Consider the following 26,725-nt stretch of genomic DNA (forward strand, 5'->3'; position numbering starts at 1 on the left):
CTTTTAAACGAACAGATCTTTAAAACATTTCAACACTTAATAAAATCTGGAAACAAGTCACACGGAGAACGGATAACCAACGGCACTACACCCAGTGGACTATTACTCGGGGTTGACGGGAATGGGCCCGGACACACACGTCCATCCACAGGACCCTCAGACTCAGAAGGCCACACGCTGTATGCACCATGCAGGTGACAGCCTGCGAAGGCTGGGGGTGGGAAGGGCTGCTCACAGAAAGCATGGAGCGTTAGGGGGAGGATGGAGTTGGCCTCTCTCTTGACTGCAGTGGTGGCGGCCTCAGGACCCAAACATCCATCAACAGTCTCCCTCCAGCAATCTCAAAAGGATTAGCTTAGTGCAAATGATCCTACCTTAATTTACAAAGGGGGAGAAGCCCCAAAGGAACAGGCTTTGTAAATTACAGCCTCCCCCTAAGCCAGGGCCAGAACCTCGGCGGGGGTTGGGGTCCGCGAGCAAGCATGCTCTCAACCACAGCCCTAACTGCAGGACACACAGCGCCCAGCAGAGGGCGAGGACTCTCCCAGGGCTGCCTGCAGTCCTCCCGGGCACCTGCCGTCCCCAGCCCCCGCCACGTACTCATCATTGAGGCCGCATCTCCGGCTGGTGGGGTTGCCGTACTTCCGGAGGGTGTCGGTGAGCTCCTGGTACAGGGTGTCTCCCAGGCTGCGGGGGATGCCCTCCCAGGCCAGGATGAGGATGACGATCACGGCGTTCTGGCAGTGGTGGCCCGCGCGGTGCCGCACCAGGCAGAGCAGCTTCTCCTCCAGCGTGTGCCTGCGGATCACCTGGGGTGGGGGGGTGAGGAGGCACCTTTAACAGTGGGAGCCCGAGCCCGGGCGCCTCTGCCCGGGCCACACCTCCCTCACAGACCTGCCTCACCACCACACGGGCTAATGGACTGGCCATTAAAATTAAGGGATGAAAAGCACAAAAGTTATTTTTTCAAAAGAGTGAAATAAAAAATAATCACAAAGATAATTGATGACCTGCACAGACTCAGAAGTTTAAAGCCACATCCTTAAAGTTGTAAGCCAAAACACAGTCAGATTTTAAGTGCCCTAATGTTCGTGCAGAGAAAACGCTGCCTACCAGGGTGTTTCTAGTTAAAGGCGCTGTTTGGCGGGTCCTCAAAAAGCTAAATATAGAATTGCCATTGAGGCAGCAAGTCCTCGCCTAGGAACACTGCCAAGCGAGTTAGAGCGGGGACTCAGACGCTTAAACACCCATGTTCACCACAGAGCTATTGACAGCAGCCCAAAGGCGGGAACAACCCAAGCATCTACCAACCGATGGATACGCAAATTATGGCAAAATGCCACTCAGCTTCTGGAAGGAATGAAATTCTGACACAAGCTACGGGACATCTGAACTTTGAGGACAATCTGCCAAGTTAAATAAGACAGATATACAGGGCCAGCATTGTGGCATAGCAGGTTAAGCGGCTGCCTGTGATGCCAGCATCCCAAATGGGCGCTGGTTCATGTCCTGGCTGCTCCACTTCCTATCCAGCTCCCTGCTCATGGGCTGAGATAAGTAGAAGATGGCCCGAGTACTTGAGCCTCTGCCAACAACGTGAGAGACCCAGATGAAGTTCCTGGTTAACAGTGGGAGCCGGAGCCCAGGCGCCTCTGCCCGGGGCCACACCTCCCTCACAGCCACACAGACTTGCCTCATGGCCACGACCACCACCACTTGGGCTAACAGACCATTAAAATTAGGGGATGGCACTGGCCTGGCCCAGTACCAGCTGTTGCAGCCATATGGGGAGTGAACCAGTGGCTGGGAGAGCTCTGTCCCTCTTTCTTTCTCCATAACTCTGACATTAAAAACAAATCTTAAAAAAAAAAAAAAAGCCAAATACAAAAGGACATACTGATGATTCCACTTTTATGAGGTACCTTTAAAATTCCACTACCTAGTAAACGGAAGATCTGTCACTCCCACCATCTCTGTCTTTCAAATTAAAAAAAAAAGACTAGTGGTGGCTGCATACCAGTGCAAATGTACTCAATGTCATAGCCTGCACATTCAGATGGTCAGAACAGCAAGTTTTATGTACATTTTATAATAAATTATAGCAAAACCCACTGAACTATATGCTTTGTATGTGGATAAATTATGTATAATATATAGGTTATATCTCAAAGCAAACAAAACAGTAGAGCCCTGGGCCTGGCCCTGTTCTTTGGCTTGGGATCCAGCCACTCCCTCGTCCCAGTTCTCCCTCCCTAGACAAAAGAGATGTGTCAGGGAGGAGAATCCTGGAACTGGGGACCAGGGTGGCTGAATGTCCCCAACCGGTCTCAAGTAACTGTGACCAGCAGGGGTAGGATGAGACCAGCCGGGGAGGCCTGGAGGCGGGGCTCGGGCAGGGACCATGAGCAAGGGGCTTAGTTGTCTCACACGTTAGAAAGGGGGCAGGCAATTGGGACAGACAAGGAGACCACCCAGAGACCCCCGCATAACACAGGCAAAACCGATCAAGTCCTGTGTGACGGGCAGGGGGAAACAGGAAACGGAGTGGGTTCCTGAGAACAGTGGCCCTGAGCGAGGGACAAGCCGTAAGTGACTGAGCAGGTGCGGATGTCGTCTCCCAGAGTTCCCAGGACACATTGCAGTTGAGGGCCTCTGGCCACTGAGAGGCCCATTCCAGCAGACCCCGCCAGAGCAGGGTGATGGTGAGGAGGCACTGGGCCTCACACTGATACGATCATGGGCATGTCGGGCAGGGAGGTGTGGAGAGGGGAGGCCAGACAAGGAACTGGAGGCCAGTTCAAAAAGTGTATGGAAAATAGCATTGGGGTCAGCGCTGGGTGTAGGGGGTTAAGCCACTACCTGCAATGACAGCATCCCATATGGGTGCTGGTTCAAGTCCCAGCTGCTCTACTTTCCAGCTAGCTCCCTGCTAATGCACCTGGGAAAGCAAAGGAGAATGGCCCAAGTGCTTGGGCCCTTGCATTCATTTGGGAGACCCGGATGAAGCTCCCAACTCCAGCCATTGTGGCCCTTTGTGGAGTGAATCAGAGGATGGAAGATCTCTCTCCCTCCCTAACTCTTCCTTTCAAATAAAATAAATCGTTAAAAAACATCTGTATTGTGAAAATGGCACTAAAAGATGTTTACTTTGATGCAAAGTGAAATGTATGCATTTTGCCTCCTATTGATCCTCCAGCACCTCATCTAAGTGCAGCTACAGAACACCTGTCCCTTCGTGACTGGCTGACCTCACTGCAGGTCCTCAGGTTCATCCACGCTGTAGCACGCAGCCTGTGTCGGAATTTTCATCAAACCACCCATTTTTTTTAATAAAAGATTTATTTGAAAGGCAGAAGGACAGAGAAAAGAAGCAGCTTTTCCATCTGCTGGTTCATTCTGCAAATGCTCACATCAACTGGGGATGGGCCAGGTGCATTAGCAGGAAGTAGATGGGAGGTGAAGCAGCCGGAACTTGAACCGGGAACTTTGTCAAGAGATGAGCATGTCCCTGGTGGCAGCTTAGCTTGCAGCACCACAACACCTTTTTTTTTTTTTTGGATGGGCAGAGAGAGTGGGATTCCCATCTGCTTGTTCACTTCCCAAATACCTGTAATAGCTGAGGTCTTGGAACACAGAACTCAACCTGGGTCTCCCATATGAGTGCTAGAGATTCAACTACTTGAGCCATCACCTGCTGCCCCCCAAAAATCTGCATTAGCAGGAAGCTGGAGTCAAGAGCCAGGGCTGGGACTGAAACCCCACCTCTCCGAGTTGCTGCTTGAGGTTGAGGTAACGGTGCCTCCCGTTTCATGGTGTCAACTGCACCACGAAAGCTGTATTTTGGAAACTGGCAACACACGAACCCAGTATCGAATCAAAGGCTTGCGTTAGAACTTCCAGCGTGATTGCCTGGCTTCCTGTGGTCCAAGTTTGGCATGCCATGGGGATGGACACCCATCTGTGACCACTGATGAGACAGCAATCCCTGTGCCGAGCACCATGGCCAACCTCTGCTCACCACCCATGGGTCAGGTGTTCAGAGTACACGGTGAGACACTCAAGCAGTCCCAGCCACGACTGAGGCCACGTCACTCAGCTGTCACCAGGTGTGAGTGCACGGTCCTCTGGGCCCTGTCTTCACAGGGACAGGGGTACACGCAGCAGAGAGGAGCTCCCTCCTCAGCACTCCATCCTGCAGGTCCCTCACAGAACCTAAGGACGTCCAAGCCAAAGGCCAGCGAGGTCCCGAGCCTGTCCACGAGCACAGTGGCCACAAAATCAGACATCTCACCAGCTCCCAGCAGGGAACTCCCTGGGCAGCACACCTGCCCTCCCAGGACGCCCACCTTGGGTTTAGCCCCACCGCCCTGGGGGCTCCCTGTGTACCCATCACCCCATTCCCCCAGCGACCCTCCAGAATCCCAGGATCTCACCAGCCCAAGCAGCAGCTCTACACTTCTACCACAGGCCCATGTTGGCATCCCTGCTGTTTGGTTCTGGCCGGCCTCTATGCTGAGCCTCCAGCCAATACCCTGCCCTGCTCTCTCCCTGGTTGTCACCTACTGTATACTGTACATGCCACCTTCAAACCAGAGCTTCCCAGGGGACCCCAGGGAACTGAGGGCAACTCGGGTCACTCCCTCCACACGAATCTGCTGAGCACTCAGGACAGGCCTTGGCTTTGCACCCCCATCCTGGCCTGACAAGTCCAGAACTCAGTCGGCTTCCCTGATTTAGCCGGAGGCACAGGATTTTTTGGGGAGGTGGCAGGTCCAGGCTACAGACATGAACCCCAAGTGGAAAACAAGATCTAGGCTCCATACACAGGAGCAGGCAGGTAGGAGACCCAAGGAGGTGTCGTCCACCACAGGCAGCTGGATGCTGCCCCTCGGCGGTGGCCACACAGCCGTGCTTTGGGCTCTCGACGCAGCTGCCACTGAGAATGATCTGTCTTTCCAGGCATTTGTGTGTCACTTCTCCAGCAGGGCAGGGAGAGAACACCTCCCCCTGCCCCCAACTTTCTAAGGATGGAACTCTAAATGAGCCCTCCCCCTAAGATAGCAGAGTGTTCAGCAACTGCATAGCTTAGAATGCATAAAGCCCCAGAAGTCTACCACACAGAAGGAAATGCCTAGAAAAGCAACAAAAAGAAGCCCTCCTCAGTGCTGTCCCTTCCGAGTGCACGTGCCACTGTCACAGCTCTGTGACCTTCCAGCCCGTCGCTCCTCCCGGCCCTCGTCAGACGGGGGGCACTGTCACACAGGGCCCAGGGACCCCCATGAGCTGCTGGGTCCTCAGACACAGGCTCCCTGCGCTGCACGCACCCTGCTGGGGGCACCTGTGGGCACACTCGGTGGACTGGCTCCCTGCGGGCCAGCTTCCTCGCTCCTCCCAGTGGAGGCGAGGTCTCCCCAGTCCTTGGCAACACCACCGGAGCCCCGGCCAGAAGTTCACGCTTCACCGCCCATCCCCAGCCTCTGGAAATGCATGTTCGCTTCTTCAGTGCCACCCAGACTTTACGGTGCCAAATTCTCTGGAACTGGAAAAGTCCCTAACGCTACCTTTGGACACAGCCTCCTGGCCTATGCCTTTGTAATTCCTCTACAAACCCTCTAGCCAGCAAGAGAAAGGCCAGTAGTCCCTCTGCAGCTAATGTCATTTCCCTGAGGGGCTCGGGGGGCAGGGGTAAGACCCCCCTTTCAGCAGCCACGTCAGACCTCCCCGTGCAGTGACCACCACTCAAAGGGTAGGGACCCGTGAATGGCCAAACCAATCCCCAGATTCTCTCGTCGTGTAATTCTGCACTACTGACTGAAGATAACTGCTAAAAACAGATACATTGTGGCTCAAGTTCAGACACCTTTTCTCTTCATTTACTGCAAGGATGCAACGGCATGGAGCACGTACCAGATAAAAATGGGCAGGAGCACAGATGGACAGACGCTGACCACGGTCCTCTGACCGCCCTCGCTCCCTCCACCCAGCCTTTCTGCCTGTGCCCACGGGACCCTCGGCACCAGGAGTGCTTCTCTACCCTCTCCCTGGCCCACTCAGTCCAGCCCATGGCCACTGCTCCATGCATGCCCCGCTTCTCAGGGAAGCCCAGCCGGCACGTTGGCCCCTGAACTCCCTGGCACCCTGACATCTGTCACCCTCTGCTGTTCGAGCCTGTCTGACCGTCACGTGTCTCTTCAGCTCAGCTCGAACGCGGCGCCTGAGCCTGCCACGCTCCACACGCATGCCCCTGCCAAGCGCCTGACACCATGCTGTGCTCACAGCCACCGGAGGTGCTGTCCGCGGCTTCATTCCGCAGAAGCAGGTGCTCCGCCGCTTAGAGCTCTCTCTGGGTACCAGAGGGGCCAGGTCAGAAGAACTTTGGGTTGGTGGACGGGAGTCTGAGTCTCTGACAACCTCAGAAACATGGGCAGGGCTGCTCAACCCCAGCCAGAGGCCCAGCCTTAGCCTGCAGGCTGGGCCTCAGCCAGCCAGCCCTCTCTTGTGTGCCTGCCCTGCAGGCGGGAGACGGGAGTGCTGGCAGCGCTGGGGCACGTGGAGGGGGAAGAGGAGTCAACTGGCCCCCAGTGGCCCCTAGTGCTGGGTAAAGACAGCACCTCCAGCTCTCCTCTCCCCATCCCTAATGGCACTGAGCCAACAGGGACCGCCTGGGTGATGACGGGCAAAGCCCAGGACCCAGGGATGGCATTTAAACAAGAGGAGCACGGCAGCTGAGGCTGGCATAATGACCCCATCCGAGCACCTGCTCCCACCCCCAAGGACAGGAAATCTGCTCGGTGATGCCCGTCCAGGGCCGGGAGGACAAGGCGCGGCCTTGGCTGCAGGGCTCAGTACTCACCCACTTTGCAATGGGGCAGCCACGGGAGCTCTTCCCCTCCTTCCCGGTGTAGATGACCTTCTCGATCCTGATGGCTTTCCCCTTCTCTCCGTACCTAGAGAGGGAGACAGAAGCCACCATGAGCACAGCAGAGCCCAAAGGAGAACAGCTCACAGCAGGAGGCACAGCTCCCTCCCTTCAGCTTGGGTATCTAGTTACCGTGGAGGGGAGGGGAGAGAGGGAGGGGAGAGACAGGTTTAAACGTTTATTCTCTGCCTGGAGGCTACAGAGACACAGTGGCCAGGTCCAGGTTCCCAGGCCCTGTTTCACCTGCTCCTTCTCCACTCTCATTCATCTGACCCCACCACGGTCCCAGGACAGGTGCAGTCACACGGAATGCCCAATTATTACCTCTGAGACTCCAGGAAGGGTCCCGAGCCACAGCTACATGCAGGCATTTATATCCACCCCCGTGACAGTTGAGCCACCCTGAGAGTTAGCTATTTATAAAATCAACGGAAGAAAATAAGTGGGGAAACCCTATTGTTCTCTCTTAATTACCTCAAATGACATCTGAACACAATGAAGACGAATAGGTGAGGCTGGGGGGAGGAGGGTGCCCCTGCCAAGCGCCGACACAGGCTCCCAGGCTCCCCCAGACAGTAAAACATACATACCCGGTTCCTGCAGAGCCCCGGCCCCCGTCCACCCACCCGCACACGGGGCTGTCCAGCCACTGCCCTCTGAGACCACCCAGCCCCCACACAAGGTTTGTAGGTGACCAGTCTGTGGCCTCCAGGGTTGAACTGACGTGTCCAAGGCCACACAACTCTACGGAGGCAATGGTGCTTAAAGGACTGCCTGGGAGGGGCAGGCGAAAGGCACAGCGGCTCAGTCGCTGCCTGGGATGCTCACATTATCCACACTGGAGAGCCTGCCTCGAGTCCCAGCTGCTCTGCTTCCAACCCAGCTTCCTGCTAATGTGCATCCCAGGAGGCAGGAGATGACGGCTCATACGCTTGGGCTCCCTGCCACCCACAGGGGAGACCCAGATCTAGACTGAGTTCTGTGCTCCTGGCTTTGGCCTGGCCCTGTCCTGGCTATTGTAGGCTTTGGAGAGTGAGCCAGCAGATAAAGATCTCTCCACCTGTCTGCCTTTCAAATAAAATGAAAAAAAAAAAAAATTAAAAAGGATAGTAAAATTGGGCCTTGGTATCTAGCTACATACACTTTCTTAGTAACTGTGGTCATTCACCAGACTTTTTTAAAAGATTTATTTATTTGAAAGAGTTACACAGTGAGAAGAGAGGCAGAGGCAGAGGCAGAGAGAGGTCTTCTATCCAATGGTTCACTCCCCAGCTGGCAGCAACGGTCAGAGCTGTGCTGATCTGAAGCCAGGAGCATCTTCTGGGTCTCCCACACAGGTGCAGGGGCCCAAGGACCTGGGCCATCTCCTACAGCTTTCCCAGGCCATAGCAGAGAGCTGGATCGGAAGTGGAGCAGGCAGGTCTCGAACCGGTGCCCATATGGGATGCCGGCACTTCAGGTCAGGGCGTTAACCCACTGCGCCACAGTGCTGGCCTCAATCACCAGACTAAGCCTCAGTTTTATCATCCATAAAATGGAGATTCAAATGGTTCCTACCTCCTGGCCTTGGTAAAGATCAAATGATAATTCACAAGGACAGCGGTGTTTAGAGAACTTTAAAGTTCTTGGCATAAAGGAGTAGCTCCATAGTCACTACTTTTAACATGTAAAAGCCATCTCACTGAATCATGATTTTATTAGTTTAAGTTTAGGGTGCACTAACACATCAGGTGCCAGCTGCTGCTTTCCACTCCTCATGAGGCTGTTCCGGTCTTGAGGGTCTGTACCACCAGGCGCATCCGAAGCACTAGCAGGTATCTCTGCTTGTTCCCTGCCTTCACTGAAGTCGCCCCCACCCCCACCCCGCCCCACCCCACCCCCTGCCAGCTTTGGAAAGGGGCAAGGCCTCCTGACTGACAAGGATCTTTTGTTCAAGATTTTTAATCAAGTTGATTACTTGTATTAAATACAGTTTAACATCTAAGGAGATAGTTAAGTGAACAATTATTCTTTGGTCAATTAATATGGCATGCTATTTTAACAGACTGTCTACATCAAACGATCTTTGTATTTCTGTGGTGAATCAACTTGATCATGCACAGTACTTTAATATATCACTTAACAGTACATCATGTGATTACAGCTTTAGAACACATACTCTTATCCATTCCACTTCTAGGAATCTCTACCTCAGAAATAGCTATACAAGTGCACCAAGGCTTAGTAACAAAATGTTCACTGCCTCATCAAGAACAGAAAAATTAGAAACAATCTAGATTTTCAGAACTGGACTGGCTGGGCTGGTGCTGTGGCACAGTAGACTAAGCCTCTGCCTGTGGCACCAGCATCCATGCATGCTGGTTCGTGTCCTAGCTGCTTCTCTTCCAATCCAACTCTCTGTTCATGACCTGGGAAAGCAGTGACAGACAGTCCAAATGCTTGGGTCCCTGCACCCAAGTGGGAGATCCAGAAGAAGCTCCTGGCTCCTGGCTTCAGATGGGCCCAGCTCTGGCCATTGTGGCCATATGGGGAGTAAGCCAGTGGAATGGAAGACCTCTCTGTCTCCCCCTCTCTCTGTAACTCTACCTCTCAAATAAAAGTAAAAGATTCATTTATTTGAAAGTCAGAGTTACACAGAGAAAGAAGGAGAAGCGGGTGGGGGAGGGGGGAGGCTTCCATCCACTGGTTCACTCCTCAATTGGCTGCAATGGCTAGAGCTGTGCCAATCCAAAGCCAGGAGCCAGGAGCTTTTTCCAGGTCTCCCACTTGGATGCAGAGGTCCAAGGACTTGGGCCATCTTCTACTACTTTCCCAGGCTACAGCACAGAGCTGGATCAGAAGAGGAGCTGCTGTAAATAAATCTTAAAAAAAAAAAAAAAAAAAAAAATGGACTGGCTAAAAAAAAAAATATCAATGTCCACACAATGGAAATGCTTAGTGCCGTGTGGCCTGGCCTGGGAAGAGATTAAGTGGGAGGAACCCAAGCCACACCCAGCAGCTATGATGGATCCTGCTCAGTCCAAAGCACGCACACTCGCACCTGTCTCTGTCAGTGTTTAGACTGAAAGGTAAGCACAGAAGTCTAGGAAAAGTTTCTTCTGGGACAAATTGGCCAGAGAGCTATATTTACTCTGAGACTTTAGAAACAACAACAACAACAACAAACTTTTATTTCATTTTTGTAATTGAAGAATGGTGGTTTTTTTTTTTTTAAGAAAAATATGCAGATTCCTCCAAGTTCCATGTTCCATTAAGATCTCAGCAAAAGGATGAGAGTATTTCTGATAACTATAACCCTAAAATTCTCAGGCTTTGGCACAGCAGTCATGCTGCCATTGGAACACCCGCATCCCATGTTGTGCCTGGGTTTGGGTCCTGGCTCCACTCCTGATTCCAGCTTCCAGCTAATGAGCACCCTGGCGGGCGAGAGGCGAAGGCTCAAATAGTTGGTCCCTGCTACCCACTTGCCAGAGGCCCTGGCTGTCCAGCCCCAGGTGTTGTGGGCATTTGGGCAGTGAACCGGAATATGGGACATTTCTTTCTCCTCACCTCCTCTTTCCTTTCCCTCTCTTTGCCTTGCAAAGAAAGAAACCTTAAAGCAAAGCCACAACACTCTAAAGCTCTGTCAGTCTGTTACAGGAAGAATTTGCAGGCAGGATTTAGCATTTATTCAGCGTGGCCTGGGTCCCACAGTGCTGCTTTTCATTGGTTCCTGGACAACTTCAGCTCAGCCAGCATTTATCAGGAAGCCACCCACAGCGCAGGCTCCGGCCCTCCGTGTGTCCTGGGGATCCCTGCAGGGAAGCAGAGCCTGGGGCGACCACACTGCGCTCTCGCTTGCTCGAACTCCCGCAGGAGGGTGAGCTGAGGACACGGACAGCGGCACTCTGAGTAGGTCCTCCCCAGCCCTTGACGAGGAACACATCCTGCGGCGAATGCATGTTGGAGCCAAGCACTGTCTGATCAGCTGGGTTTTCATTGCTTTTTAAAGAACTCGTGTTTCAAGATGACCAAATATCTCTAGCTCTTTCTTGCTGAACGTCTTTCTTTCGTGAAGATGCCCTTCTCGGACTCAGATGCACCCATCTGCAACCTTCCTCCCAACAATCCCTGATGCTCTCAGCCAAGGACGGTCCCAGGACCAGCAGCAGCAGCAGCACCTGGGACTTGGCAGGAATGGAACCAAGACTCTTGGGGCCCATCGCAGACCAAGCTTCTGCCTGGCCAGAGCTCAGGTGGGGCCTAGTGGTTTGTGCTACGCCAAGCCCCCAGCAGATCTGGACACCTCTCGGACAACCACACCTCTGCAGCTGTGCCTCCCAGGGCTGGCTCCACCAGGCGGTGACAAGAACAGACCCCGCTGGAGCTCAGAGGACCTGAGCGCACAACCAGCACTGAACAAAGCCCTAGGCTGCCAAGGACGCCCTTCCCAGGGGGACAAAGCTGCATGCCGCGCACCAGTCAGGTGTGGGTTTGACACCCGACTGATTATCTAAGACAACAAGGACCTGGGCACCCAGGAGGTATGAAGGCCAGAAGTACACTGGCATGCTTTAGGATTTGCTTTCGTCTTCCTCTTCCTTTCTCCAAAACGCTACCAGACAACCTAAAAGCACCACCTTGGTTTCAGTCTATCTCCCCTCCCTGCCTCTCTGACCCCTGCCAGTAGGGTGCTCCTGCCCACAAACAGTGCAGGGAGAGGCCCAGGGGAAGAGCCAGGACCTTTCTCAGCCAGGGGATTCCATCGCTATCCATTCCTCTCCTTGTTTTGGAAAAGATCTTAAAAAGATGTCCATAAAGTAAAAGTAACAGGTGATGAAAACAGGGGTGTGTGGGGGAATACGTTGGTACCAAAATCAGCAGGGATCTGTGTTTTGAGAAACAAGCCTGGAACATCCCGACAATGAGAAACCAAAAAGCCACGAGAGACTTCCTACCTAGAGTGATGTCAAAGGGACTCAGGAGTGAACCTGCACAGGCACCCGCCAGCCAAAGGTGAGAAATCACCTCCCTCCTAGTGGTGGGACACAAATCTGGCTCTGAGCTTACCAGAGCCAACAGAAAGACGGAAATGCAATCTGTTACATGATTTACAAGGTCCTCGAGATAAAAATAAACCAGTTGCTGAGGAAAAACACAAGTATTCCTAGTCTTGAGGAATTCCTCCCTTGGATCAATTTCTCAAAAATTTACAGTTGGCTGTTATTTTTAAAGCAGTGAGGGAGAAAAGACAAATCTCAAGTTCATCACTAGTTCTTAATCCTTATTTCAAAATACATCCTTCTAGAACTGAAAGTAATTTACAGGGCTGCCTGGAAGTCTCATAAAATTGTTACCAAACAAAGCAAAACCCAAAACAACCTATCACTGATCAGACCTGCACACATGACTCTCCTACCAACAGCAAGGTAGGGATCATTCACAAAAATTACTGGCAATGTGGCATTTGGTGCAGCAGTCAAGATGTCCACGTGTCTGGGTTTGAGTCCCTGTTCCTCTTCTGATCCCAGCTTCCTGCTGATCCAGACCCTGGGAGACAGCATTGATGGTTCAAGTAACTGGGTTCTTGCCACCCACATGGGAGATCTGGATTGGGCTCCTGGATCAATGCTTCAGCCTGGCTTAGCCTTGGCCTTGATGGGCATCTGGGGAGTGAACCAGCAAATGGGAGCTAGCACACTTGCTCTTTCCCTCTGTCTCTAAAACATTGGGGGGGGGGAACCACTGACAAAATGCTGCCAGGTTCAAGCTGGAAACATACATGTGGGTGCAAGCAGGCAAGCATGTACAATCACACAGAGCTGCAAATCTGTTTTGTTCTCATGGATTCAGAGATGCCCTTTAAATCAGGCTTAAATCTAAAGATGGGTCTTTGATCAAATGCTTTTCTGATGGGCTACTTTGATCATAAGTGTTTCCATCCAGTCTAGGAAATCAAGGGTGATTGCCACAGATCATAGTTCTCCACCCATCTCACATTTCATCCATTCACTCAGTCAAAAACATGTTCCGTACTGTCTATTTGAAAGGCTGAGTTACAGAGAGAGAAGCAGAGGCAGAAAGTGAGCGAGGGAGAGCGCGAAAGTGAGAATGAGAGCAAGAAAGAGAGAGACTGATTCCATCTACTGGTTTACTCCCTAAATGACTGCAACAGCCAGGGCTGGGCCAGGCCCAAGCCAGGAGCTTCATCTGGGTCTCCCATGTGGGTGCAGGAGTCCAAGCAATTGGGTCATCTTCTGCTGTTTTCCTAGGCACATAAGCAGGAAGCTGGGTTGGAAGTGGTGCAGCTGGGACTCGAACTGGTGCCCATATGGGATGCCAGTGCTGTAGGCAGCAGCTTAACCCACTGTGCCATAGTGCTGGCCTCATCCCTATTATATTAGTAGGTCTAGTCTGGTTCTGCTAGTCAGAATCTGGTTCTCAAATTTGTGGAAACTCTAAGCTACTCAACCTTCCTCACAATTCTATGTCTACTTAAGAGCAAATACATGCTTGGGTCTACGTTGCTTCTGCTTGCCTTTATTATAAAATGCTAATGCATGTTATAAAAAATTCAATCACTGAATAAGTGTATGAGGTAGAAAAAGCATCCCTGTTCCACAGTACTTAGGACAAGCACTCTGTGTCCTCTATACACTGGCTTGGTTTATCCTCACAACACTCTTACAGTGTTTATTGTCATCTCTGTTTTGCAAATAAGGAAACAGTACAGCAGCTTCCACACAGACAACAGAAGTAGCAGGGTCAGGACTAGACCCTCACCTAGCTCCAGCACCCACGCTCTCAGCCACCGAGCTGAATTAACTTTCCACAGACTGGAACCCAGAGCACTGGCCACATGCTACAGACATGTGCACAGATTTTAAAGTCTCTATAAGAGCTGTTTTAAAAATACTGACAACACACACACACCCCTAAAAACTGTTAAATTTAAAAATCCACAGAATACAACTTAGTTCTACTAAAATGATGTTAAAAATGGGCCAGCGCCGCGGCGCACTAGGCTAATCCTCCGCCTTGCAGCGCCGGCACACCAGGTTCTAGTCCCGGTCGGGGCGCCGGATTCTGTCCCGGTTGCCCCTCTTCCAGGCCAGCTCTCTGCTGTGGCCCGGGAGTGCAGTGGAGGATGGCCCAAGTACTAGGGCCCTGCACCCCATGGGAGACCAGGAGAAGTACCTGGCTCCTGCCATCGGATCAACGTGGTGCGCCAGCTGCAACGCGCCGGCAGAGGCGGCCATTGGAGGGTTAACCAACGGCAAAGGAAGACCTTTCTCTCTGTCTCTCTCTCTCACTGTCTACTCTGCCTGTCAAAAAAAAAAAATAAATAAAATAAAAAAATGTTAAAAACAATGAATGCACAATCCATTGTAGCAGTAAAGCTCCCCTAGAATTCAAATATATTTTTTAAAGATTTATTTGAAAGTCAGTTACAGAGAGACAGAGATAGAAATAAATGGGGGGAGAGGGAGAGTGGGAGAGAAGGATATCTTCCATCTGCTGGGTCACTCCCTAGGTGGCTGTAATGGCCAGGGCTGGACCTAGCTAAAGCCAGGAGCTTCTTCTGGGGTTTCCACATATGTGGCAGGGCCCAAACACTTAGGCCATCTTCCACTGACTTTCCCAGGCCATTAGCAGAGAGCTGGATCTGAAGTGGAGCAGCTGGGACTTGAACCAGTGCCCAAATGGGATGCCAGTGTGGCAGGCAGTGGCTTCACCTGCTACACCACAGTACCAGCTCCTAGAGTCCATTCTTTAAAATCTTTACCTCTAATAGGAAGAACCAGGACTTCTTGGATACCTGTACAAGAGTCCAGAATGTGTTGTCATATGAGAAACCAAGAAAGCCGTTAAGGACTCCTAGGATCATGTCGAATGGATTTACATGACATACTGAACAGGCTCTCACTGGCCAAAGGTTCGTAATATGTTCTTGGGATTGCAGAGCACTACTTCTGACGTAGGTTAAACACACACACACACACACACACACAGCCAAACTCTGGTGCCAATCAGCCCTTTAGACCCAGCCACCAATTTTCTAGGACACACAGAAGGCCGAGGAGCTCATCAGACAATACCATGGAAATGCACAACTCAGACCGCTGGAAATCAGCTCCACAGTACACAGAACCAGACAACCACGCTCTCCAGCAAAAGAGGAGGCTGGAGCCACCGATTCAAGTTAGAAGTGAAAATCCTACATTCTACCTTCCAGTCTGGACCAGGGCTTGCTCTGCACACACCTCCAGTACAAGGCAATGAAGATGAAGGGCACTTAAAGATTCATCTCCAACTAACAACTGGCCCATTTCTCCCCCAACATCCATGCATCACTCACCGTTCTTCCATGAGTTCCCGGATAGAGGCTACTGTGGGGCCAGATCCCAGGTGAGTATAATACGGACCTTCATCTTTCTCCACTATTTGTTCTGCAGAAACACAAAGACTAAGTGTTATTTGGAGATATCAATTAGTCAGCATTAATTCATAAAGACAAACTACCAGTTGGAAAATTAACAGGCATGCCACAAAACAAGAAGCCCAAAGGGAAAATCTGTTCAATCCCATTAAAATCACAATGAAACACCACCACACACACACACACACACACACACACACTCCCAAGCTGACAAAAACTTAAAAATCTGATAAAACCAAGTGTCAAGACTAACCACTTTGGAATTCAGCTAACCATTATCCAGTAAAGCTAAAGAGTAAGATGGTATATGATCCAGCAACTCCATGTCTAGAGATGTACTCCAGAGCAGAGTTTAGCAAGCTACTCCATTCCCAGGTAAACACTCCAATGAACTAAAAACAGGGACCCCCAACAAGCCAATGCTCACAGCTGCAGCATTCACATCCCTCAAAAGGTGAACAATTCCCAAGTGTCCATCAATAGAAGAATGAGTAAATAACATGATACACCTATCCATGGAACATCACTCAACCATAATCAGCATAGGGAACCTGGAGAACACACTAAGTGAAATTAGCCAGACACAAAAGGACAAATACTAAATGCTTACACTTAGTGAAGTAGATACCAGAGGCACATTCAGAGAGAGAGAGAAAGACTAGAGGTTTTCAAGGACTGGGAGGAGTGGAGAATGGGGAGTTACTGGTTAGAGAGTACAGAATTTCTGTTTAGGGTGATAAGGAAGTTTTGGAAATAACTTGCTGTACCACAGTGTAAGGACACTGAACTGTGTTCTCACACATGATTAAGATGGCAAATGTTGCTAAATATATTCTATCACAATTTAAAAAACGAAAAACAAACATGGATGGTTCTTGAAAGCATGTTAAGTCACTGAAGCCAGGTACACAGAGGTCACAGATGGCAGGGTTCCATTCATGTAAGCTGTCCCAAAGAAATGGAGAGGAATGGGACTAACTGCTCAGTGAGTGCAGGGGTTTGTCTTGGAGTGATGCAATGTTTTGGAACTATCACAAAAATTGAGAGAAAGAGAAAGAAGCATCGTTTTATATATATATATATATATATATATATATATATATATATATATATATATATTTTTTTTTTTTTTTTTTCCCCCGACAGAGAGAGAGAGAAAGGTCTTCCTTCCATCGGTTCATCCCTCAAATGGCCGCTACTGCTGGAGCTACACCAATCTGTAGCCAGGAGCCAGGTGCTTCTTCCTGGTCTCCTTTGCAGGTGCAGGGGCCCAAGCACTTGGGCCATCCTCCACTGCCTTCCCAGGCCACACCAGGGAGCTGGACTGGAAGAGGAGCAGCCAGGACCAGAACCCAGCGTCCATATGGGATGCCGGCACTGCAGGCAGAAGATTAACCAAGTGAGCCACGGTGCCGACCCCAGCATCATTATATTCTTAGAATTACATCTATAAACTATATTAAATCTGTTCTCTTTATATTAATTTTAAAAATATAAATAAAAACAAGTGTTTTAGAACTAGACCTAGATGGTGTTTGCATAACATGGTCACTGAACTGTTCACTTTAAAGTGGGTTTTATGGGGGCCGGTGTTGTGGCCACCTTTGACCCTGATATCCATATGAGAGGCTGGCTCGATTCTTGGCTGCTCCACTTCCTGTATGGCTTCCTGCTAACCCACTGGGAAAGCAGATGGCCCAAGTACCTGGGTCCCTGCACCCACATGGGAGACTTGGATGAAGCTCCCAGCTCCTGACTTCAGCCTGGCCCAGCCCTGGCCGTTGCAGTCATTTGGGGAGTACACCAGCAGATGGAAGATAATCTATCTCTCACCTTCTCTACTTCTTCTAACTCTTTCAAATAAATAAATCATTTTAAAAAAGTTATGTTTCATGTTAAGGTCACTTTAAAAACTAGCAAACTATTGATTCATGTAACAACAGATTAATTTTAAATGAATTTTTCTAAGCAAAAGAAACTAGATTCAAGTGGCTACATAATAGCAACTCTGGAAAAACAAAAAGACCTATAGACACAGTAGTACACATACTGTTCTGCAGTTGGTAAATTTGTTTCTTGTCTAAGGAGACAGGATGACTAAATGCAACACAGTATCCACAACAAGTCACACATCAGACAAGGACCTTAACAGAAAAAAACGAGGCCAGTGCTGCAGCTCACTAGACTAATCCTCCACCTGCGGCGCCGGCACACCAGGTTCTAGTCCCTGTTGGGGCGCTGGTTCTGTCCCGGTTGCTGCTCTTCCAGGCCAGCTCTCTGCTGTGGCCTGGGAAGGCAGTGGAGGATGGCCCAAGTGCTTGGGCCTTGCACCTGCATGGGAGACCAGGAGGAAGCACCTAGCTCCTGGCTTCGGATCGGCACAGCGCCGGCCATGGTGGCCATTTGGGGGTGAACCAATGGAAGGAAGACCTTTCTCTCTGTCTCTCTCACTAACTCTGCCTGTCAAAAAAAAAAAAAAAATACAAAAAGTCTGTGGTTAGTAGTATTGTATCAACATGAATTTCTTAAGTGTATGATAATAATGTAGGAATCACATTAAAGGAAAGTGTGTAAGGGGCACACAGGAATTCTCTAAACCTACAAACAAAATTATATCAAAACAAAAAAGGCTTTTTTGGTGCAGTGGTTAAGACTCCTGTATCTCATACCGGCCTGGGTTCTATTCCTGGCCCTGCTTCCAATCCCAGCTTCTTGCTAATGCACACCTTGGGAGGCAGCAGGTGTGGCCCAAGTAGTTGGGGTCCTGACACCCACATGGGAGACCTGGATTGACTTCCAGGCTTCTGGCTTCAGCCTGACCTAGCCCTGGCTACTGTAGGCATTTGGGGAGTGAACCAGCAGATGAAAGCTCTCTCTCACATATCTCACTACCTTTCTAATAAACTTATATTTTAAAATAAATACAAACAACAAAAACAGGCAGTGGGCCAAAATTTGCTGATCCTAATCTAGAGAAATCTCAATCACACACATCAAGACACACATACAGCATTGTTGGCAATGTCCAAACGGCAAACCGCCTGCTATGCTCTGAATCTGTGTTTCCCCCCTACACACCCCCAGTTCACACCCTGAAGGCATGCTATTTGGAGGTAGAGCCCTTATGAGAAGGGACACCAGAAGGCTACAGTCCTCCTGCCTTTTCCCCTTCTCCACACTAAATGCTTTGGGCACAGAAGCACAAAGTGAGCAGGCAGCTGTCCACCAGGCAGGGAGTGGGCCCTCTCCAGACCAGACCTGCTGGGGTTTTGGTCTTGAAATTTCCATCCTCCAGAACTGTGCAAAATAAATGTCCCCTGTTTAAACTACCAACACTCTGATATTTTTGTTACAGAAGTCCAACTGACTAGACACAACCCAGAACCCAGTAACAGTGGAACGGGTAAGTGAAATGCACTGGTCCCAGAGTGGACTGACTGCTACACCACAGTAAGTGAAAGCAGCACCAGACAGAACACACACAGTAAGATTCTACTTAATACTAAAACTAAGCCATACTGTTCGGAGATCCACGCGTAGGTAGGTAAAATTATGAGGTTGAAATATGAATATGGTTCAATCTTAACAAAGAAAAACAAGAAAATCATTGTCACAAAATCCAGAGAGTGTACCTCTTCGGGAGGGGAGAGGCCCACGACTAGCGGAGGCACACAGGGACTCCAGGGGGCTGGAAGTGGTCTATTTTTGGAACGAGGCAGTGGTTACGCTAGTGTTCATTTTATAAATTGTCACTAAACTATAGAGAGTCTGTTTTCTGTACTATGCATAGAATCAAAATTTTTAGAATGTAAAAACAGTCATTTCACACCTTTTATTTTATGCAGATCATCATGCTCAGCTTGACGGGAGAGGGAAGCCAGGGCGAGGCCAGACTGTGACCTTTAAAAAACTGCACGATTTAGCTGAGAAGACAAGACTTACACACAGGAAGACGCCTAATGGCTCTTCCCTTTAGTGGGGAAAGAGTAGCTTTTCAATGCATGGTTTGATGATAACTGGAAATAGAGTTTGATACCCTACCCCCAAAATATATTCCAAATGTATGAAAGACTTAAATGTCAAAAAAAAATTAGATGGGCCCAGGCATTTGGCCTAGTGGTGACAACACATACATCACCTATCAGAGTGCCTGGGTTCAATACCCACCTCTGGCTCCAAGCAATGCAGAGATGATGACTCAAAGTAACAGGGCACCTGCCACCCACACAGGGGACCTGGCTCCCAGCTTTGGTCCCACTTGGGCACCTTTGCCGGCATATGGAAAGCCAACCTGAGGATGGGAGTGTGCTTGTTCTCTCTTGCCTCTCAAATTTTAAAAATTAAACCATACAGGTGTTGGGAAGAAACAAATGGAAAAAAAATATATATATATATTTAAAGATTTATTTATTTACTTGAAAGTCAGAGTTAGAGAGAAGGAGAGGCAGAGAGAGAGAGAGATCTTCCATCCGATGGTTCACTCTCGATTGGCCACAACAGCTGGAGCTGTGCCAATCCAAAGCCAGGAGCCAGGAGCCTTCTCTGGATCTCCCACATGGGTGCAGGGGCCCAAGGACTTGGACCATCTTCTACTGCTTTCCCAGGCCACAGCAGAGTTGGATTGGAAGTGGAGCAGCCAGGACTCTGACTGGCAGCCATATGGATGCCAGCACTGCAGGCGGCAGCTTTACCTGCTACACCACAGTGCCAGCCTCAGTTTGTATATATTTTTAAATTTTTTATTTGAAATGCAGAGAAACAGAAACAAAGTTCTCCTATTTTTGAGAAAGCTCTTCCAGGGCAGGCGTCGGGTGCAGCAGTTAACACACCACTTGGCGGCTGGTGCCACGGCTCAATAGGCTAATCCTCCACCTTGCAGCGCTGGCACACCAGGTTCTAGTCCTGGTCGGGGCGCCGGATTCTGTCCCGGTTGCCCCTCTTCCAGGCCAGCCCTCTGCTATGGCCAGGGAGTGCAGTGGAGGATGGCCCAAGTCCTTGGGCCCTGCACCCCATGGGAGACCAGGATAAGTACCTGGTTCCTGCCATCGGATCAGCGCAGTGCGCCGGCTGCAGCGGCGGCCATTGGAGGGTGAACCGACGGCAAAGGAAGACCTTTCTCTCTGTCTCTCTCTCTCACTGTCCACTCTGCCTGAAAAAAAAAAAATACACCACTTGAGATGCTCACATCCTGTCTTGGAGTCCTGAATTTGAGTCCTAACTCTACTTGATTCCAGCTTTCTGTTGATGTGCACCTTGGGAGCCAACTGGTGATGGCTCAAGTTCTTGGGTCCTTGCTACCTACATGGGAGACCCAGATTGAGTTCCTAGCTCCTGGCATCACCTTGCTCCAGCCCTGGCTGTTGTGATGGGTATTATGGGCATGAACCAGTGGATGAGATCTCTGTGTCTAATAAAATAAAAATCAGAGTAGGGAAGAACTTCTCTAAGTATGACATGAAATTCAGAAGCTATCAAAAACAACCGGATACATTTAGTTTTAAAACACAGCAAAACTTTACAGTAATCAGTAAAAATTAAGCTGAAAGAAAAACATCACATCGAGGAGAAATACACCAAAGGACTGATTTCCTTCCACACCAAGAACTACAATTAAATAAGGTCAGTAACACAAGAGGAAAAAGAATGGTTCTTAGAGAATCACAAATGACTCAAACATAAGTACTTCCAAAAGTTCACTTAGAGTGTACCTTTCTAATTCCATTTTCCATTAACCTTTTGCAGTACTCTCATAAGCAAAACTATATTTTTCTCTTTTCAGATGAATCAAAATAAAAAATGTAGTGACTTAATGCATTGGTGGGGACACAGGAAAACAGGCAGTATGGGAAGCAATTTGGAAACTTCAAGTGTATAATTCCAAACAGAAATTTCAAAGGACTTCAAAGTTTTCAGGGCTACTTTCTAGGAATTTTGCCTGCATATGTATTAAATGATACATCAACAGGAATCCTAAACATAAATGTCTGTTTTTACAGACTGCTTAAATACATCATGGCACATTTATACTATGGAATATTAAGCAGCTGTCAAAAGGAATTACACAGTTCCAGATTTACTGACAGAAAATGACTTCTAAGGTATTGAGGTGAGGGGGATGCACCTCATTTTGCTATAGCATTTCAACAAGTTCATGGAAAATGAGTATTAAGAAAAAACTGGAGCTGGCATTGTGGCATAGTGGGTTTGGGTTAAGCCACTGCCTATTATGTTGGCATCCCATATGGGTGCCGGTTCATATCCTATCTGCTCCACTTCTGACCCAGCTCCCTGCTAATGGCCTGGGAAAGCAGCAAATAGGCCCCACATGGGAGATGGGATGAAGCTCCTGGCTTTGGCCTGGCCCAGCCCCAGCCATTACAGCGGGAGCCAGCTGACGGAAGATCCCTCTCAGCAATTCTGTCACAAAGAACTACACATGGATTTCAAAAAAAATTTTTTTTGCACAATCTTTTTGAGGTACCCTTGCTTTATATGCTACAGCTGGTGCACACACAAGAGCATAAAAGTGTCATTTTACCAACACTAAGAACAAGAGAGTACAAGCAAGCTGAAACCAAGTTCGCCTGCATTCATGGTTTGAAGAAAAAATTAGCAAAGGAACGCACAGCCTAGCAGATGAACTGCCCAAAGCTGCCCACTACCTGCATCTTCTGCTGCTGGAGGCTCTAGGCCCCTCCCTACTGCCCTGGAATACCATCACAGGCTCCTCCTACCTGGCCTCAAGTCATCTTAATACCACCAGTGATGCTCCCCAGAAATCTGCTCACGCCACTTCCCATGGCTGAGTCCACATTAGACAGAAACAGACCCCAAACTGCAGAGCACCATCTGCAAGGCCTCTGGAAAGACTCGTCCCTTAAGGCCAAGCTACTGGACTTTCTCAGACTCGCTCGCTCTCTGGACTCCAAGCGCCATGTATCCTGCAGCACTCCCAAGGATGGGATCACAAGATGTTACCCTAACTAATGAGGCACGTTAGACCAAACACGGATCTCGCAGATGAGACCCGTGCCAACCTCGCTAATCCTCGTGTAAAACACACAAAGGGTTGAGTGGAGAACCTGGCATGCAACATGAACAACATGGAGCTACTGTCCAGGTTCTGCCAAACTGCAAGACTGTGGGCAAGTTATGTAACCTGGACGGGCCTTAAGGCAGAGGACACTGTTCACACATCTCAGAACCCTGAGGATTCAAGGAGATGTCAGGGCTTACACTTTTCATCAATGAGTGAGTATTTTCAATGAAATAGTTAAAAACTACTTGCTCTAAATATACACGATTTGAACCCGAACACAGGGAGGATTAGAGAAGGATGTTGATGCTGGAAGCAGTGGTCGGAAAGCTCTTTATAGGCGCTAGGAGACCACATGGTATACAGAAAATAGAACATAAGGACATGCCAGGATTTCTGGGCTCAGCTCCAGTTTCTATTGTCTGGAGAAAATTCAAAAAGAACGGGTCGACTGCAGGGTCTTACACTGGAACTGGAATATAATGTAGCTTCTGGTGACTACCTTCTGCCCCGAATCAGAAAAACTCAACACACATGGCTGAGGGCAGGGGAAGATCTTTCAAGGAGAAGATGCAAACTAAATCTTGGCAACTCCATCCCCAGTAGTGGGAAAGAAGATACAAAAACCTAACACCAAGCCAGCCTGGAAACGGGGTGGTTGGGTTTCTCGCCGGAAGGTCACCGAACAGCAAGGGCAGACCCAACCCCGACACAGCCAGGGCACCCACCACAGTTTGCAAGGCAGCCTGCAAGTGCTCTCATCACATCCCTTTCCCTGAGAACAAGTTTGCAAAGGGCAGAAGCTACTCTATGGGAAGAAATGGGATTCCCAACAAAGCATGCTTAGTTAGAAAGCTAGTACACATCCACAAACTTAATTATCCTCACGTGTTTACACATGTGGGAAAATGCATACCATTACACATACATCTTCTGCATGTCAACTATCAATCTATTGTTCCATAAATGTCTCCTTTTCATATAGTTTTTCTGTATATTTAACCCTATATAATGTACTTAAAGGTTCCTGAGTTATAAACTAAGTGTAAAAGAAAGTATAAAAATCAAAGTTCATGGAGTAGGTATTTGGCCTTAGCAGTTAAGATGCCTATATGCCTTATCAGAGTGCCTAGGTTCAAGTCCCAGCTCTGATCCCTGCTAAATGCAAACCCTAGGAGGCAGTGCTGATGTGGGAGGCCTGGATTGAGTTTGCCCTGCTGGGCATTTGGGGACTGAAATCAGTGATGGGAGTGCCTTTTCCCTTTCCCATAATTTTTAAGAAATCAATGACATTAAGTGATAAGCCTGTATTGTTAAATTTAATTGTAAATACCACTATGAACTTGTGGCCTGGTCACCAAGAGACTATAAAAGCAGTCAAACCGTAGCTGTAAGCACCCCTAGCTCTCTTTTTGCTTTCTAAATGCTTTTATCTACTGGAAGGAAGCAGGTGTCCTTGGAGAAATGGTTAATTCAAGATCTAAGGCAGAAGAAGTACAATGTGTGCCCTGGACCTCTTGTACAAAAAGCAAGGAATGCTTGGGGTTGGGATATATTCCAACAGCACAGGCACTGACTTTAAGGGGATTCCCATTGGCCACATCTGGGATAATCCAGGCAAAAGTAATATAACTGAAACACAGGACTATAGAAACATTCATGGGTCCATAAGAATGCTAAGACAAAGACCCTCTTTTCCTCACCACTGGAGGTCAATGTTCAGTCACTCACTGTAATATGCACAGTTTTACTAGGTACTGTTCAAGGCTAAAACCCAGGCCCTTAAACAAGGGAATGCTTTCTTTTTTTTTTTTTTTTAAATTTTTTATTTATTTTATTTTATTTATTTTTTTTTTTTTGACAGGCAGAGTGGACAGTGAGAGAGAGAGACAGAGAGAGAAAGGTCTTCCTTTGCCGTTGGTTCACCCTCCAATGGCCGCTGCAGCCGGCGCACCGTGCTGATCCGATGGCAGGAGCCAGGATCCAGGTGCTTTTCCTGGTCTCCCATGGGGTGCAGGGCCCAAGCACCTGGGCCATCCTCCACTGCACTCCCTGGCCATAGCAGAGAGTTGGCCTGGAAGAGGGGCAACCGGGACAGAATCCGGCGCCCCAACCGGGACTAGAACCCGGTGTGCCGGCGCCGCAAGGTGGAGGATTAGCCTATTGAGCCACGGCGCCGGCTGGGAATGCTTTCTATATCACTGAAGTTTTTCATCTTACACTTTCTGAAAGAGCTCCCAGACTTGTTCAGACAGATCTGCCTTATATATCATTACACACACATAAAAAAATAGAAGTTAAATAAACAGGTTGCTGCTTTACAAGATTCTGAATGCCATCACTCACCAATCACAAACTTGCTTTGCTCACATCATGTTTATGTATTGGAGCCTAGTTTCCATGCTTTTTTTTGCATACACAATAACTTTGTTTCAATGCTGAATCATACTCTTTTTAAAGACACCTTAAACAGCATTTGAACCTAACATAATTAAAATATTCAGAACTCAAAGAGATGACACTAGGAAAGCTATGAGTGAATTCACACAGCCACAGCTGTCACACGGGCTGCCTGGCAAGAAACAGTCTAAGACGTGCCCTGACCTGAGAGAGGCTAAGGATGTTTAACCAAACACACTCACAAACGTCTTCCAACCAACGAAAGCAACCCACATTCTGATAACTAGTGATTAAAGGGAAGTTGTGCATGGCCCTGGCGTTCTGTGAGAGGGTAGTCAAATGAGGAAGAAGAGCAGCTACTTCGGGTAAGAACACTTACCACGAGACGTGCCCTCTGAAGTGTATGACACGGCAGCGTGAGCTACAGGCCCTGCACGGTAGGGTAGACCCCTGGAACTCACCTTGGGTAACTAACTAAACCCACTGGGCAGCAGCTGTCACTTCCTCATCCCCTCACCTCCCTGTAACCATGATCCTACTTGCTACTGCCGTAAGTTGGACTATTTTAGATACTTCAAGTAATAGAATCATGCATTATGCTAAGCACGTCTTCCAGGTATCCATATTTAGAAAAATGACAGATGTTAAAGATAAGCGGTAGAACCAGAAAAATCATCATTTTGCAGTCCTAAATGAAAAATTTACTTCTGGATCATCAATAGATGCAAAACCATGAGCTCCAGGATGGGTGGGGAACTGAACAATCACAAGACAGCAAAGTGTGGCCCACAGATTACTGGTCAGAAGCAAAGGGGAAAAAATACCTTTATAGTGCTGAGACCCGGCTCTCGGCACCCTAACCTAGTGATCCACCAGGCATCACTAACAGTGGGACAATCAGCTACTATGTAAGGAATACAAACTTGAATATGATGTAGCATGGATGAAATGGCATCCACTGTATTTATTTATTTTTTTTGTAAAGTTCCCTGCTCAGGACCAGTGCTGTGTTGTAGTGGGCTAAGCCTCCATCTGCAGCGCTGGCATCCCATATGGGCACCGGTTCGAGTCCCAGCTGCTCCTCTTCTGATTCAGCTCTCTGTTATGGCCTGGGAAAGCAGCAGCAGTTGGCCCAAGTCCTTGGACCCTTGCACCCACATGGTAGACCTGGAAGAAGTTTCTGGCTCCTAGCTTCAGATGGCTCATTTGTGGCCATTTGGGGAGTGAACTAGCAGATGGAAGACCTCTTTGTCTCTTCCTCTGTCTATAATTCCACCTCTCAAAATCTTTTCTAACAAGTTTTACCTATTCAAGTGTTGAGGTGCAATTTTTTTTTTAAAGATAGAACTTAAAGTTTTTTTCTTAATTAGATTTATTTATCTGAAAGTCAGAGTTACAAAGAGAGAGAGAGGTCTTTCATCCGATGGTTCACTCCCAATTGGCTGCCATGGCCGGAACTGCACCGATCTACAGCCAGGAGCTTCTTCTGGGTCTCCCATGTGGGTGCAGGGGCCTAAGGACTTGGACCATCTTCTCCTGCTTTCCCAGGCCACAGCAGAGAGCTGGATCAGAAAAAGAGCAGCTGGGACTAGAACTGGTGCCCATAGGGGATGCCGGTGCTTCAGGCTAGGGTGTTAACCCACTGACCCACAGCGCCGGCCCTGAGGAGCAATTTTTTTCATACTATTTATTGAACTCTTAGTACAATCATATGTGTATAAGGTTAACTGAAAATATACTAGTAAAAAGTAAGAATGGGAATAGGAGAGGGAGGAGGAGGAGGGGTGGGAGTGTGGGTGGGAGGGCAGGTACAGTGGGAAGAATCACTGTGTTCTTAAAGCTGCATCTATGAAATGCATGAAGTTTTGTATTCCTTAAATAAAAGGTTTCTAGGAGGAAAAGCAAGCTTTATCTTAACCTAATCAAGCACTCCGCTAACTTGCAGTCTGTA

At 48.8% G+C, this 26,725-nt stretch overlaps 1 protein-coding gene across 13 annotated transcripts in view; it reads right to left on the reverse strand.

Moving 5' to 3' along the window:
• Nucleotides 1-26,725, reverse strand: part of TET3 (tet methylcytosine dioxygenase 3) — a 113,371-nt gene that overhangs the window by 17,191 nt on the left and 69,455 nt on the right. For 11 of the 13 annotated variants that reach the window (XM_089326290.1, XM_089326296.1, XM_089326292.1 and 8 more), the window contains 3 exons: nucleotides 15,258-15,348; nucleotides 6,854-6,947; nucleotides 601-809 (listed from right to left, as the gene is read on the reverse strand). In XM_089326290.1, the coding sequence (XP_089182416.1) occupies nucleotides 601-809; nucleotides 6,854-6,947; nucleotides 15,258-15,348 (394 nt within the window). Of the gene's footprint in view, nucleotides 1-600; nucleotides 810-6,853; nucleotides 6,948-8,107; nucleotides 8,316-8,844; nucleotides 12,565-15,257; nucleotides 15,349-26,725 lie in introns of those variants that run through there. The other 2 variants (XM_089326298.1, XM_089326299.1) reach the window with 2 other exon arrangements.

The sequence above is a fragment of the Oryctolagus cuniculus genome, chromosome 2, assembly GCF_051225735.1.
Source record: "Oryctolagus cuniculus isolate XC-2025 breed Fujian yellow rabbit chromosome 2, ASM5122573v1, whole genome shotgun sequence".
Taxonomy (NCBI): domain Eukaryota; kingdom Metazoa; phylum Chordata; class Mammalia; order Lagomorpha; family Leporidae; genus Oryctolagus; species Oryctolagus cuniculus.